At 43.6% G+C, this 15487-nt stretch overlaps 1 protein-coding gene across 1 annotated transcript in view; it reads right to left on the minus strand.

Moving 5' to 3' along the window:
• ADCY5 (adenylate cyclase 5) overlaps nucleotides 1–15487 on the minus strand; it is a 199309-nt gene that overhangs the window by 7640 nt on the left and 176182 nt on the right. The window contains exons 11-15 of the mRNA XM_062498190.1: nucleotides 14319–14416; nucleotides 11511–11598; nucleotides 5092–5208; nucleotides 4191–4355; nucleotides 1783–1958 (exon numbers count right to left, since the gene is read on the minus strand). Coding sequence (XP_062354174.1) covers nucleotides 1783–1958; nucleotides 4191–4355; nucleotides 5092–5208; nucleotides 11511–11598; nucleotides 14319–14416 — 644 coding nt within the window. The remainder of the gene's footprint in view (nucleotides 1–1782; nucleotides 1959–4190; nucleotides 4356–5091; nucleotides 5209–11510; nucleotides 11599–14318; nucleotides 14417–15487) is intronic.

Raw genomic sequence — 15487 nt, forward strand, 5'->3', positions numbered from 1 at the left:
AAATCTGGCCTGGGGCTGCTGCTCAGGAACTGTCTGGGCATTGGTTGGCAAGTGGTGAGCAACTGTATTGCACATCACTTGTTTTGTCTATTACTATTACTATTATTTTATCTCTCTTCTGTACCATTAAACTGTCTTTATCTCAACCCATGAGTTTTCTCACCTATCCCCTTCCAACTCTCTTCCCCATCCCAGCACAGGGCAAGTGAGTGAGTGAATGGTTGTGTGGGGCTGAGCTGCAGCTGGGGCTGAACCACCACACAAATCCCATTTAGTGAGAGATAGTACAGCATTACAGAAAGCTCTTTCTGGGAAAACACTCTAACCTGCTACACTTTATTACTGACATTCTGATTGTGAAGTGATGTAAATTATACTTCCAAGTGCTGTAATTTCGCTTAGTGCTTGAATTGCAAGAATGAAATTATATTTGAGATATAAAATGCTTTTATTTCACTAATTGTGTTAGAAAACACTAAACAGCTTCTGCTGATGGAACACCTAATATCTGAAAAAAAGGAAGAAAACCTCATTTTCCCTATATCTCCCCACAGAAAGCTCCATGGGGTTTCCTACCTAATATCACTCACTTGAGTTAACAAAATCATTTAAGTGATTACTGCCAATGGCAGCAAAATCTACACTTCCACTACCTGGAAATGCCAGCAAAAGCTATATTTCCATTAATTATTACTGGAATGCTGAAATCATGGAATAGTCAAGGGAAGGAGAGGAGTAACCAGATGCATTGGGCTTGCAGGGTTACTGGTTAATGAAGGCTTGGAGGGCTGATGTTTGATGGCCATCCTGAAATCTGAGCAACTACAGAAGGTATTTCATAACACACTGGGAAGGGCCATGGGAATCTTCTCAAACACCCTGCTGTCCAAGGAAGGAACAACCACAGCTATCAGCCTTGACAGATAGTTCATCTAAACTGGCATAATTTGATTCGCTCACATTTAAGTACAGTTGTTGCCTACAAGGGGAAATCATCAAAACAAGGAGTTAACGCAATTCCCAGTGAGAAACAAAACTTTGGATGAGCACAGGCTTGTGGATGTGCCAAACTTCCCTCCCTGGTGTGGGGACCTCCAAGAGATGGGGAACCACCACAGCAGTGGAAGGAGGCTGCCACCAGGATTAATGTGTGACCTGATGACAAGCCAGCTTTTGTAAGTAAAAGGGCAACTGTCCACTCCCACCGAGCTCAGACCCTTCTGCTGGGAATTGTGCTGAGCCCAGCTATGATACTGGTGTTTCAAACAAGGACATACATCCAGCAACAACTGGCAGGAGATCACTGGTCAAACATCAAGCACCACCATTCCACCACCCCAAGCTGGGTTTGATATATCTTGGTGGCTCACATCACATCCCTGAGCCAGCTCAAGTTTGTTGGAGGATTTTTTTTCTTATTTGAGAAATGACATTTCTATATTGGGAGTGTAATACCAGAATTAAGAATGACTAACTACAGCTTCCCATTTCTGGAAAAAAGGAAATACAGATCCACTCTGATTCCAGTTATATTCTGTTATTAATAGAGAGTTCATTAGTCAAGTCCCACATCAAAAAGATCTTAAAGGGTACTGTATTCTCCTACTCTTCAGAGGCAGAGAGCAGCACTGGCAGAACTTCAGCTTCCAGCCATGCCTTCTCTGGTATCCTGCACTTCCTTTGTTTGCACCACAGCCTTGGCACTCCCATCCACCCAATACCACACTGAAATCACTGCGTGAAATGAATCAGGTGAAGATTTCAGAAGTGAAAGGCACTTACTAGGTGTTGGCTGTAACCAGGAGATCTGCATTGTCAAAAAGGTTGACCCCTGGCACTTCCACAATGAGAACATATATAAATTCAATGATTAACATAAGGATCAATTTTCCAATACAGCTGATCTGAAGGAACACAGAGCAGGCCAGGAGACTCAATAAGACACTGTAGGTAAAGTACTGCATAAAGACAAAAATGGGGAAAAAAAACAGAAGAGAGATAAATGTCAGCTGAATAAATCAAAACTGAAAAGAAACTAAACACAGAGACAGAAAGGGATTGGTAGTTATGCAGTTGAGCTGACCAAACATAGAAACCTGGAGCTGCCTGTGTAATTCTCCCATGTTACAGAAGTTAAAACTGAATGGATGAAGAGGAAACTGGCATTTTCCCCCAGACATTATGTGCTTTACTCTCAAGAGGCACAGACCTCACAGCTGAACACCCAAGGTTGTGACGTAGCTTTTCCCTGGACACAGTTACTAAATTAGCAAAAAGAACCACCCGGTTATGCTGCATTAAGTCATGCTTTAAAACCAAATTCTAGACTCAAATTTGCATGTCTGTACAACACATAGGACCAAGGGTATTGCCAATTCACACTCATGGACAGATGCCCACTTGAGGCCAATGGGAAAGCACTGTCCCCTCTTATGTGACATACTGGCTCCATCAACAAGGTACAGGCTGGACAAATGTCCCCACGCCCACCCCATGATAACCCCATGATAATTTGCCCAGCCAGCAGCTGCAGAGGTGCACATGTGTGGCTGTGGAGCACTTCTGGCACACCTGGGTGGTGCAGCAGCAGCTCCTGCCAGGATGGGAGCTGAGCGTTCAGTATGCCAGTGCTCCCCAGTGTGACTGCTGGTCATTTATGGCTCCTGGGAAAGATAGCAGGGATGCAAAATGAAGAGAGGCATCTTAGCCAGCTCACCACCTTCCTGCTATCAAATCTGTGAAGATTTTAGCTTCCACTCTGTCTGGACAGGCTTATTTCTGGCAAAAACCCCGTATCATGTGCCTGAGGCAATTCATCCTTTCAGTTACAAGCAAGCTCTAGTTGAAGTACAAATATGCTTATGTTCTGAGCTCATTTATTAATAGTCCAATATATTAAACTAGAGAAAATAACCTGTACAGCTTGTACTTGACTCCTCAGTCTTGACTGAGGGGTAGGATTCCATTGTCTCCTGTGTGAACACTGGGAGCAACAGGCAACATCCAACATGCCTTGCAGAGTGCAGGAGAGGGACTCGTCACTTCTTAGCCCACCGAACAGAAGGACCCAGCTCAAGGCTGCCAGAACAACCTCAGTATGCAAAATGGCTATTCCTCATTGCTTAAAATTCCTCTCTGTCCTGAGCCAGCACTCCATAAAAATTCCTGGTGGGCACAGACTATTTCTAGATCTCCAATGTGCCAGATTCTGCTCCTGGGTCTTTCTGCAGACTAAAGCACCTCAAAGGTTTAAAGTCACAGTAATGGTAGTCTCAGAAACCTCACTGAATCACACAGGGACCATATTCCTGGTAAGTTAAAAGGAAATATGTTCAGTAGGATACCAGGATTTTCGGTAGCATCTTGGACATCTGGATGATAACAGATCCACCATAAATCTGTCAGGTCCCCATAAACCCAGATGACCTTGACATAAATTCTACCTCTATCCTAGAGAGAGTTGTTTTTCCTTTTCAATTTCCAGTAAACAACACATGTAACAGCTGTGACCTAAAAACTCAGAGAAAGGTCTTGAATAGCTATGCAGAAAGATTTTTTTTCCTTTGTAAAGTATTCTACCAGTGTGAAAATCTTATTTGGTCTGGTTTGGGTTGTGGGTTTGGTTGGGTTATTTTTCCATTAGAAGTATTTAAATTTTTTCTAAATGAGATATCCTGAAGACACAGGAATTGCATTGCGAATTGAGGCAGACCACTGTCTGGGCTGCTGACCTGTCTGAGGCCAGACCTACCATACCTTGGGAAAGAATATAAGCCAAGTTTTTCATCAAGATATAAAACAATGGAGGGAAGCATGGAATCTATCACGAGACATTGATTTTCAGAGAATTGATTTTTAGGTAAAACCAAGCACCCACAAACTCCTTTGAAATGACTTGCAGTTCTGCATGCCATTAAGAACCTCATGGAGAGGGACATTTCCCCTGCTATAGGCAAAATCCAGCTATTTTGAAAGCCTACTAATTATTCAGCCCTGTAGGAACTTAAACATTAATGTCGATTCTCGATAACAACTTCAGACACTTAAGTCTGCATGTAGTAGCCCGTGTCAGTCCTGTAATGATAGTCAAGAAGCAACCTTGCTTTCCTCAGAATCCCTGAGATTTATCACACAAGTTTTACAGCCTTTTTCCAGACCAACCTCTGAAACCCATATTTTTTAAGCAATACCTCTGGAAAGTTGCAGTTGGGCAAAGAACTGTCACAGAATCCCTGCAAAGTGCCCAGGCTGTAGTTGGAAGTCAGGTTGCTGATAAGGCAAATGTCCACCCGGTCAGGAGTGATGTTGTATTCAGCAGCCATGCAGCTGGCAAGATCCACAGTGCTGCACATGAACTGGAAAACAAAGATAGTATTAAGCTCCACAGCACAGACAAAGAGAAGAAAACAAAATAGTTTATATCAGTTTAAAAGCCCCTTGGAAATGGCTGCAGCAATGTGCAAAATATGCAACATGAAATCATCAGCTTATGTTTCACTGCATGTGCAGTAGCTATATTTTTCATTTCCCAAAATATTAATTACCAAAATCCAGGCCCCGGAGAACAGCCCATGTCACTCTGAGCCTGAACTCAGCAGTAGTGTTTGGAATCACAGCCAGACCACCTCAGCCCCAAAAGTGCAACTCAAAGCAGAGTCATCACCATGCCCATGAGCTGATCTCTGCACTCAGAGCAGGAGGCAGCACCGTGCAGGGCTGGCACAAAGCCCAAGGAACACTTATGTCCCACTCAGTATGGTGGGAGTTAAATAACACATCAGCCTCATGCCAGCCCTTCCTTCAGGGACATGCATCAGGTTGGCTCCTGTACTTGGAGCAGAAGCATTTTTAGATAATCGCAAAAGGACCTGGGCACAAATCAGTGCCAGGCATATAATGGGCTCTAGGGATGGAGCTGTTGGGCTCCCATTTATTTTCTGTGCCCAAAAAGTAAAGGGCACCAACCTCAGATGCTATCAGTCCTAGGCAGGATCACGTTAAATTGAGTGGTTTTAAGGGTCACAATGCTGCAGAGCACCAATAAGAAAACAATGCAGAACTGAATGGATCAAAAGGAAATAATGGACATACCATGTTGACAAAGGCAGACAGAAAAACCAGGATAATGGCAAAGACCCCAACTAAGGTACTATTGGTCCTGGACTGTACAATCTTCTTAGAAAGAGTCTGGAGAGGAACTGGAAAAAGCTGAATGAGAGAGAGAAAAAAAAAAAACCCAAACATAAAATCCTTGTTTGTTTTACAGATTACAACCTGCATTTGAGCTGCCTACATCCTTCAGGACAAGTCTGTGTGGATTCTGCACAGAGGCTGGAGGATGGTGATGGAGATGGCAGCTCTGGGACAAGGGCAAGCAGAGATGTGACTGCCTCGTGGCAGCAGGCCCAGCTGGCTCTCCAAATCTACTTAGCCCTTCCTAATGGGAGTGATGGCTCCCGAGCCCAGATAGCATGGCTCGCAGGGCTGTGCTCATCCTGTCGTGAGAAGCAAACCACAAGCCATCTGTAACTGAAATAGCCAGGAGCTTGAGCCTGCGAATTACTGGAGCAAAAATTTAAAAATGCAGAAATGAAAACACACTTTTGTTGTATCCCTTTGATCACCAAGGCGTACGGCAGGACTGGCTCCCTGGTGCCATTTCAGACACAGACTGCTAGACTGCCCAGGCAAGCCCTGTGATGTGTCAGACCCTCGGCAAAAGGCACTGCAGAGATCAGCTGGCCCAGGCTGCTCTGTGGCACTTTGTTCCATGCTCATAGTGATAAAAAACCCTCGAGTGAGGGCAATCAGGGAGCTGCTGCAGCCTGGCTGCCCCAGTGCTTCACTGCTGGTAGGGCCAGCAGCTCCCTGCTGATGGCCACTGACTGCAGCCCTGCAGGTGCTGCAGGGCATTCCGGGTGGAAGCAGTCTGTGTGGCAGAGCAGAGGCTGCCCTGGCGCCCTTCACAGCCTGGGTCACCCCTGCTGGGGCCTGGGACCTCCCTGCATTGCACTGGAGGCAGCCAAGGCAGCCCTGTCCCTTCAAGTGCCACCGCTGTGCCAGTGGAAACTCAGGGCTGGAGCAGGAATGAGGGAAACCCTCATGCACTGACAGATCCCATGGGAGTGCCCTGCCCTTCCACACCACCATGCCAGCACAGAGGGGCTCTGCCCAGGACTACCTAAGCCTTTTCCAGAGCCCAACTCTCCCTTCCCTTACTCACTGCACGAATAACCAAGCCACTAGAGTGTATTTTTAGAGACACAAAGAAACAGCAGCACAGCGCCATGGCGCTGCAATTTAACTATGACTAATGTTTCTATTAAAAGTCTTACTTTTCCCTTTTATCCTTCACTCTTACATCTTTGGATATGCAACGTTTTGTCAGTGCTGTGCTTCCCACACAGCAGCCCTACAGTGTAATTACTGAGAGTTGGGCTGATTAGCTGGGGACTTTTTACAGAGGCAGGGAGAGGTTGTGGCAAGAGTTTTGAAAGGGCTGATTTCACCTGCTACCAGCACGTGCTCCAGGTGAAAGGAGAGGACAAGGCTCTGTGGGGGACTGGAGAAAAGGGGAAAGTGGGGTTGTAACTTATTTGTACTGAATGAGGACTAATTGAAGAACACTGAAAGCTTATGCAATCCTTCAGGCTCAGTGGCAGCTACTATAAAACAGGGGAAAACACCTTTTTCTGAGGAATAAACCTTGATGACATAGAAATCCTTAGCTTTGTTGATAAGACAAGAACCAAAATATCTCTTTGCCCTACCACGTCCAGCTGCTTCCACACAGATGTCAGCTAGCAGATCCCTACTAGAACAGGGATATAGAAAATCCAGGGGGGCTTTCCTCTGCTCTATCCCCTACAGGATTTAGAAGGAGGAGGAGGATCTGTACTGCATTTAGACAGTTTTCTCAATAGGTTAGAGCAGGACAGGTTTTGCTGCCACTTCTTTGTTTAGACCTCAACGCTAAGCTCCACAAAGGTATTCAGGGAACTAACCTTCGTCTGTAATCTCTGGGAAATCAGGCATCTAAATAAAACTTTTGAGGTTTTTGTTGTGGATCTTGGCTCAGGCCCCTGCTTCCAGCAATCCCAAAAAAAGCCTGACTTTGAACCAAGCCTGAGATATCAAGCAAAGCGATCAAGTGGAAGACACTTAAATTCTAATGAAAACATTTTTCTTTGTATTAATCTTGGTTCTCATTACTTTGAAAACTAGGAAAAATTTTTGGTCAGTAAACAAGTACAGCTGGGAAAAGTCCTGAAGAAGAAAGAAATGCCAAAACCCATAGGAGGTCAGGGCTGCAGTTGAGAGCGCAACAACACAGTTATGCCATGCATCTGAGGAACCTCTGCCTCATGAACACTCATGGGGGCCCTTCACATAAGTCACTCTCTTCCCATTTCACAGAGGCAGGTGGAAACCAAGAACACCTGCAGCTTGAAGGACTTCTATGATAGACATAGGGAGCCTATCTCAGGTCTGACAATTCAGCTCCATTCTTGCAGTGCTTCCTCCAAAGAAACATCCACAAGTCAGAGGTATAGCACAAAAGTAGAGAAAAAAGATGATTTTCCCTCCCATTTTCGAAAAAACAAAAATAAGACCTCTTCTGTCCTTGTAAAAGAAGCAGAATATCAGGACACTACAGTACAATGAAAATCCAAGCAGCCCTGCTGGTTGGCTTGTACTGTTCAAAGTGACACTCAAGTCCTGCTGAGTGAAGAACAGGGGACCTGATGAAATGGCAGCTCCCAGCCTGCATCTGCACTACTGAGATGGGGCTGAGAGAAAGGATATGATCCATCTGGGCAGCTGAGATCCATGTTTGGGCAGCCACAAAAGTGTGAGGTCACTCACTAGCACTCTTGAAATCCCCATATAAAGAAAAATAACCACAATGGGAATAAAAGAAAATCAAATTGTCCAGTTGATTCCAGTCCACTCTGAATTGAAATGCATAAGTGCAGGTGAAGAAAGGGCACTGCTGTGCAGGTGAAAGTACAAGTTTAAAAAGTGATCCAACAAGCAGTATGTTACACTGAAAATAATCCATTACCTCCAATAATTTTCATGACAAAATTACACCAAATAAAGCCCATTCTTTGGAACAACAGCTGATCCAGGACAGAAGAGAAATATTTCTTCTTTTAGTCTTCTTAACATCTAGTGTGGGTATGGTAAACTGCTTAGATAATTGCTGTTATGTTGTAAGATGAGGTCTTTAAGGTCTGATTTTTCAATTTGTAATAAAAGCCTTTGAGTCATTTTGAAGTACATTAAGATGCTGGAGTAAAAGACAACAGCTCCAGGCAATTTGATGTTGCAAGTCCATTTATGTAACTTATTTCACAGTGATTATTAGTCTATTTAAAAAATACAGTTTTCAGAGTGTTTTATTTTTCCTGACTGAGAAAAAAAACCCCAAATGCTTTAGGATCATCTAGACCAGCTTTTGGAGGCAATGAAAATGATAGGCAAGCTACACCTATGCAGAGCTACAGAAAAGCTTATTTATTTTCTTATAAAGGATAATTTGCAATTTCTCTCTCATGTGCTCCCAGAACCATGCAAGAAGTTGAATTCCACACAGCAGTGTAGATACCAGAAGTTAAAGGATTTTAAGAACAAAAAACAACCAAAAACTTGGTAAGTTAGTAGCAAAACAGATGTCTGTCAGCAGAGTATTTGAGAAGGGACCCTGGTTCCCATGACCTCAGACTCTACTGGGAAGGGACACCACCTCACAGTGGCCAAGTCTTCATGGAGCATCAAAGCAAAAAACTGGAACTCTCTTGTTTATTACAGCTGAAGAAACTTGGAAAGCCAAGCTGACTGTGCAGGCAGTTCCAGGATCAACTTCTAGTCTGTGGAGAATTTTATAGTGGAAGATAATAATGACAGCAAAAGAAAATACAACATGATCAAGCTGTTCAAAAAGAGTCTGCTGGCCATTGTCAAAGCCAGAGATGGGGAGGCCAAAACAGGGAGGGAAAATCTCACATGAAAGCTGGAAAGAGGAAGAAAAAAGAGACACTTATCATGTAAAAGCATGGCAAACAGGCAAAAGTTATGCTTATGCTAATGTCCTGGGGTGGACACCTGCTTTCCAACTTTGTGTGGAATTAACCACTAGTATTTAAAACACATGCTCTCCTATCCCACATCTGAGTGTGAAACAAAGCAAACAACACTGACATCACTGTCTTCAGGGATTTCATCTGAAGGATCTGCTAATTTTCCTTCCTTCTGCAGGTGTGTAGAAGTGCTTCCTGGAGCAAAGTGGAGTACAGAAATAAAGTAGCACCCTTTATCCAAGAGCTGGGTAAACCCATCTTTAAAAATCAAAGACTTGAAACACCAAGATCCTGGATGACAGAAGTGGGCTGCAGCTATTAGGAGCTGACAAGCTAGAAGTACCTGTTCCCTAAACAAGCCATCTCATAATCAGGTGTTGTCAGCAGAGTCTAATTTGGAGCACTAAGAAGAGGTAATCAAAAAGGAACTAGAGCTAGAAGGCACAATGTTTTCAATATTTGCAATCTCTGCACAGAAGCTACACTGGATGTTATACATGAGCATGTTGTGGGGATGAAAACTCACTGCTGGAAATGTCAGGGGCTTCAGAAAATCCCATTAAATTCTGATGTTATTCTGAATTCCCTCTGATGTCTTGTGCATCCGGAGCCTATGCACTGAGGCAAAGCCAGCCTAGAAACAGTTGCAGGCACCACTGAACAGACCTCTTCTATAGGAATTTGGAAGATCAAGGCAAAGAAAGCAAAAATGAAATCTGGCTATCATCCCAGAGACTGTAAATCCTGTGTGCCTTTTAAATTAATCAGTAATTAAGACCAGTAATAATTTTAACCGAAAAGCCCAAACCAAAACTAGAGGATTTGAATGATGACAGAAGAATCGAGAGCTGCTGTCAGTGTGTGGAAGTGGTCTGTAAATGCCAGAGGGTGACAAGCCAGCTCTGAGCCTTGGAACCTGGCTGCCTGCAAGCCAGGCAGCTGGGGTGCTCCAGAGCTCCAGGCCTGCCCCAGCTCTCATCCCAGCAGAACCAGTGAGTTGGGGTGGCCCTGCTTGGCTGGCAGGGTGCTGGGACGGGGATGCCAGAGAACTGCAGTGTGAGGAGGCAGCACAGCCCGGCACTGAATTCCCAAGTTCTCTGTGGCTGTGACCTTGTCACACTGGTGGTTAATTAACTGCTAATCACATCAACTGCTAATACCTGTTTACTAATGGATGCCTTTTAGTAGCATCCTCAAGTGCAATGGACACACCAAGTACAAACAGGCATCCGTGGGTACCATTCTCCAGCTCAAGGCACCCAAGTCTTCCCAGCAGCAGTGTTATTTCTGACTCTACTTCTCACTGCTGGTAAACAAGCAAGACCAGTGGGATGCTACACTTACAAACTCGGCTCCCTTTAATGTTGTCATAAGGCCAAAGGAAACCCTGTGAGTGAGTTAAGTTCGAATAGAAGTTGAAACTTCTTTCATTTGGAACAGTTTGCAGCTCTTATTATATGAGAAGGCAAAGTTTAATTTCCAAATCTAAAAAAAAATCATAAAAGACATGTAAGGTGCAAGTCTGTCAAGAGCACCCACATTCAACTGTTGAAAATGGCACAGAGAAGATAATTAAAGTGAGACAAATAATCTGCCTGACATTATCCATTATCCCACTGTTTTTTTTCTCTGCAGGAAACATAAAGCTACGGAGCTGTTTTATTCCAGGCACTGAGGAATAAAGCTGAGCTTGGGCTAAGGAACCTGAATCTGAGTATGTTCCATGTTCAGACGCTTCCAAACTAGAAGGATCCCTAAAACTGAAACACATCAATGTGTTTAATAGGAACACCTTTGAGTGAAATAGATGAGCACAGCACCCTTCCCACAGTGCTCACTGCCAATTTACCACAGGCTGACAAGAAGAATTAATATGTTTTTGGACTTCACACAATGTATTTCTTTTCTGATCAAAGCCAGCCACAAGAAAGAGCCCAGCGAATGTTGGAAGCGCTGTACAGTCATCTGAGAAAAGCTGATAAAATTCTATATGTTTATGGCTTTTACTTCCCTCCAGGACATTTTTCCTTGATGATATTCTGCTTCTGATTATCTGCCTACCCAAACACACATATGCAGCAGGGGCCAGTATACAGGCGACTCTGCAGGAAGTTTACAGGGAGGAAATGAATGGTCAGGGTTTGGTCCCACACTGGAAAATGTGCTCTTCTTATATCAATATGAGAGTGTCTGCAGGGGACTTAATAGACATGCAGATCCACAGAGTGATTACTTCTTGCTGAGCTACAGAGATGCCAACCATAACATCTGTTTGCAGTTCATTCTGCCTTATCAAAGGCTTTTTCTGTAACCCTTATCACATAGTGTGGAAAGGATGGCTAACAAAACACACTCTGTTAGCTGAAGAGGCAGATTGCTGATCTGGTTATCTTAGGCAGAGGACTACAAAGAAACCACAGTACTCACCTTTACACAGGAGTAAATGACTGAAACAAACACCACTGTGGTCAGGATCAGGAAACACGTCAGGTAAAAAGCCAGCATAAATGTAGAGCTGAAATCAAGGAGAGGTTTGGTTGGTTTTGTTCTGTTTTTTAAATGCACATCATATGGAATAGCTACAGCTCTGCTCTCCAGAACACATTTGTACAAGCCATGACACACAATTGGAAAGCAGAGGCTTTCCAATTAGGACAGCAGTAGGAGACTCGAGGTGCCTTGAATACCAACAGATACCTTGGCCTATTTAGAATTATTCAGACAGGCTGCAGAACAGAGAATACTGCATCTTTTACAGCAATCACCTTCCTGCTGGGGTGACATAGGTGGGACTGAAACACATTTCATGCACTAGAGGAGGGGACAGAACAACTTGTTGTGGCAGGTCAGCCCCCAGCTGGCAGTGGGCAGGGCACCCCTGGGAAGGAAGGCAGGCTGAGTGCTGAAGTGCAGCTGGGTGGGAATAATCTCAGCGGGAATGGCTTCCTGTCTTGCACAGGGAATGTCTGTGCAGCACCACTCTCTGTGCTCTGTCTCGTGCATGGGATGTGAGCAACCTCAGCAGAAGGACAGTCAGGGAAAACAGCTTTATCTTGGCCAGCTTGAGAGGTTCCTGCTCCTCCCGACTTTGAAGTACAAAGAGGATTCCAGGGCCAACTTTGTACTGTGAATTTTCATTTGTTTTCCTCACAAAGATATTCAACACCAATTTCCCGTTGATTGGTCTCAGTGTGACAGGAGAGGCCCCTCCCAGGAGTCAGCCTTGTTCACAATCTAAAGAAAGTATTCTTGCAATGTGACATTGAGGGCAACAACACCAAAGCCAGCTGGTCTCTGTGTTCTCTCATGACTAGTAAGATAATTGGACTTTCAAATTCACTGTTTGAGCCTTTTTTGAAATTCCTTAAAGCTATTCCTCTTTATCATAATAAATTGACACTGACATTCTGTCTCTAGTTTCAAATTCAGATTCCACATGTGTCTTTCATGAAGCTCTAATGGTGACACATATCCACCTGTGGTTTCAGCTGGTGTTTAACTGATACCTTCAATAAAAGACCAAAGCTATACAAGTGAAATATAAGGAAAACCAAAGCAAAAAGTGAAGTGTATCTGACCTGCAGTTAAAATATAGACTTTTATTTGGTCTTGAAACAAATCACCATTCAGACAGGCCAGGCTGACTAAGGACACTTCAGAACTTGCACGAAAAAACCTCAAATAAACAACCACCCTCCTTATTGGGCAGCATGGAAGGAGACTGAACAGCACAACATTTACACCACACTGCCATAAGGGATTGGCTCCTGCATAATACAAAGGAGGCAGCCATATGGTTGCCACACATCAGAAATTGTCAAGCTGTCATTTAAATGTTAAACTGGGTTTTATGAAGACAGCGTAGTGGCTGCTTAGGGAGTTTGATGAGCAACAAAAGGCTAGTAGAGGGCCTCTGCAGGTGTGAAGTTATGACAGCAATATCCAGAAATCCAAAGTGTAAGCCCCTGTTAAATTATTTATTCTCAGAGAACATTTCTGGATGAAATTAACAATGCATTAATTGCTGGGAATTATCTAGTTCCAATTTTGAGCCTCTTTCAGCTTCACTTGCAGTTTCCCAAAGCAGACCTGTCTGTTTACACAATGCATTTTTCCTGATGTTATTTTGCTGATTCAGTCCTTCTGTGAGCACTCCTGCCTGAGAGAGTGAATGACAAACATTAGACTATGTGCTATTTCTGTGACCTTCTGAATATATGATCTGAACACTACAAACCAATCTCTACTCCAAAAAGATCTGTGGTGGGAACAGACGTAGAAACAGTTGTAATGGCATAAAATAGTGCAGGAGCTCTCTTTAGGGACAATTTTTTGTCTTCTTGTAGGGAAGATAAATTTGGACCATCTTCAGAGCTTCTGTGATCTTGTTCATCAGTTTAAAAGTGACTAACTCCAGAATTATTTCTAACACAGCATTGCTCTGTGAATGGTGTATTATTGTTACTAAACCAGAGCATAGGAAATAACCACATGGTGTAATTTTAAGTGTCTTTTAAAGAACCCTTTGAGAAGAAGTTCCAATTCTGCAGATCTCACTGCTGGAAAAGGTTTAGTGGGTTGTGCTGTGCCTTGCAGACAAAGCTGCAGAGCACTGCAGTGGGCCAAGAGCACTGTGCCCCATAGCCCCGAGGAGCTCGTGACATTCTTGCCTGGGAAAACAAACTACTACAAACCTTAAATCTGGAGAGAGCCACAAGCTCAGGCATGAGCAGCTCAACCCTGTCTCTACCTCTCTTCTTGACCAACCACTCTAAGTTCAGAAGAATAAAAGTATGAGACATTATGCCTCATTTACTAAGCAGACCTTGAGACCTCAGTGCTCTGAGCAATGAGGCTGTGATGGGTTTTCACCTCACTGTCCTACTGTGTTTAGGTAAGAGGACAGCCCAGCCTTGTGCTGTGAGTGTGTGCTATGCCTTGGTAGGCAATCCTTCCTACTCAGTGATATTTCCTAACTGGATTTCCTAAGATGGAAGTAAAATATAAGAGAAATCACATGGGGAAAACAGAAATCCTCACATGCCAGTGAGGAGGTTTTAATCTGCACTAGAAATGGATGAAAACAATAAGCACCATGCATGACTTGAACATGAATTATTTAAGGATTTTCTCTTCCCCTTGGTGTTCTGAATTTTCAAGAAAAAAAAACAAAGAAAAGTAGGCTGGAATAGAGGAGGGGAGCAGATGTGAGCAAAGGGTTGAAAGGGTACTCACTGTGGCACGATTATGATTTGAACAAAGCAGATGAAGAGGAAGACTAGGGAGGCACAAGCCACATAGGCTCCAAACCTGTCATCCACCTGCTTGGAGTACTGCAAAAAAACACACTTATGTTAATGGGAAATGTGGTCGGCTGCCTTCTCTCCACAAAAACTTCTTACATGGCTTTTGTCTAGGTCCTTGGAAAGCAGTACCAGTAGGAAACAACATTCCCAACCCCCTTCTCCCTCGGGCAACCTGTAAGGGCTTGAACAGGTCCAAAGGCCAGGGAAGAAACCCAGAGAGCTGAGTGAAGAGAGGATTCAGCAACTGCCCCTTGCATGAGAGGAACAGAAATGGATTAACTGCGACCAAGATTCCAGGTCACTGTCATCAGGCTTAAACTTCTTCCATGGGAAGTTTCCTCCAAGAGGGACAAATGCTGCTAATGAGATAACCTTGCACATGGTGCAGATGACTCGTTCCAATGACAGTGTGAGCCTGCTGTGGTTTTCACACAGTCACTCCTTCCAACTGCTTGTCAACGTATCGGCCACCTGGGAGCTGCATCCCATTCCCAAAGATGCTTTATTTGGCTTGAAGCTCGGTTCTCAGCACAGACCCTCTCAATGTTTGAACCACAGAACAAAAGGTGCTCTGAACAGGTGAACAGCTAATTTCCCTGGCACTTTTCAGCTATAAAATTGAAGAGGAGGAGTGGGGGGAAATTACTTGCTCGAGCTTTTATCCAGTCCCACACTGATTCATTAAACAGCTGTAAATCCTGAAAAGCTCTACTTTTGCAATAGGTAGTAATTCTTGTCAAGGAAGGCTTATTAATTTCCAAATATAATTACAAAATAATTACTATAAACTTATGAAGTTTTTTTCCACTGAATAAGGAGTTTAACTCAAAGACCACTCAAGCATCCTAAGGATCTATGCTTGAATCAAAAAAAAGAGAAGAAAAAAAATATTACTTTCTTTGTGCAATTAAATCCACCATTTCTTACAGTACCCTTAATAATGTCATCCATGTACCTCTAAACTTAGAAACTAGACTTGGAAATTTAACTTTGAAGCCATCTAGAGCTGATGGTAGCTGATAGTCTCTACTATATAGTCAGGGAAATGATCTTTGCCTCACAGCAATATCTGAAACCTAAGCAGAAAGAAAACTGCTT

Source organism: Cinclus cinclus, chromosome 9 (genome assembly GCF_963662255.1).
Source record: "Cinclus cinclus chromosome 9, bCinCin1.1, whole genome shotgun sequence".
Lineage (NCBI taxonomy): Eukaryota > Metazoa > Chordata > Aves > Passeriformes > Cinclidae > Cinclus > Cinclus cinclus.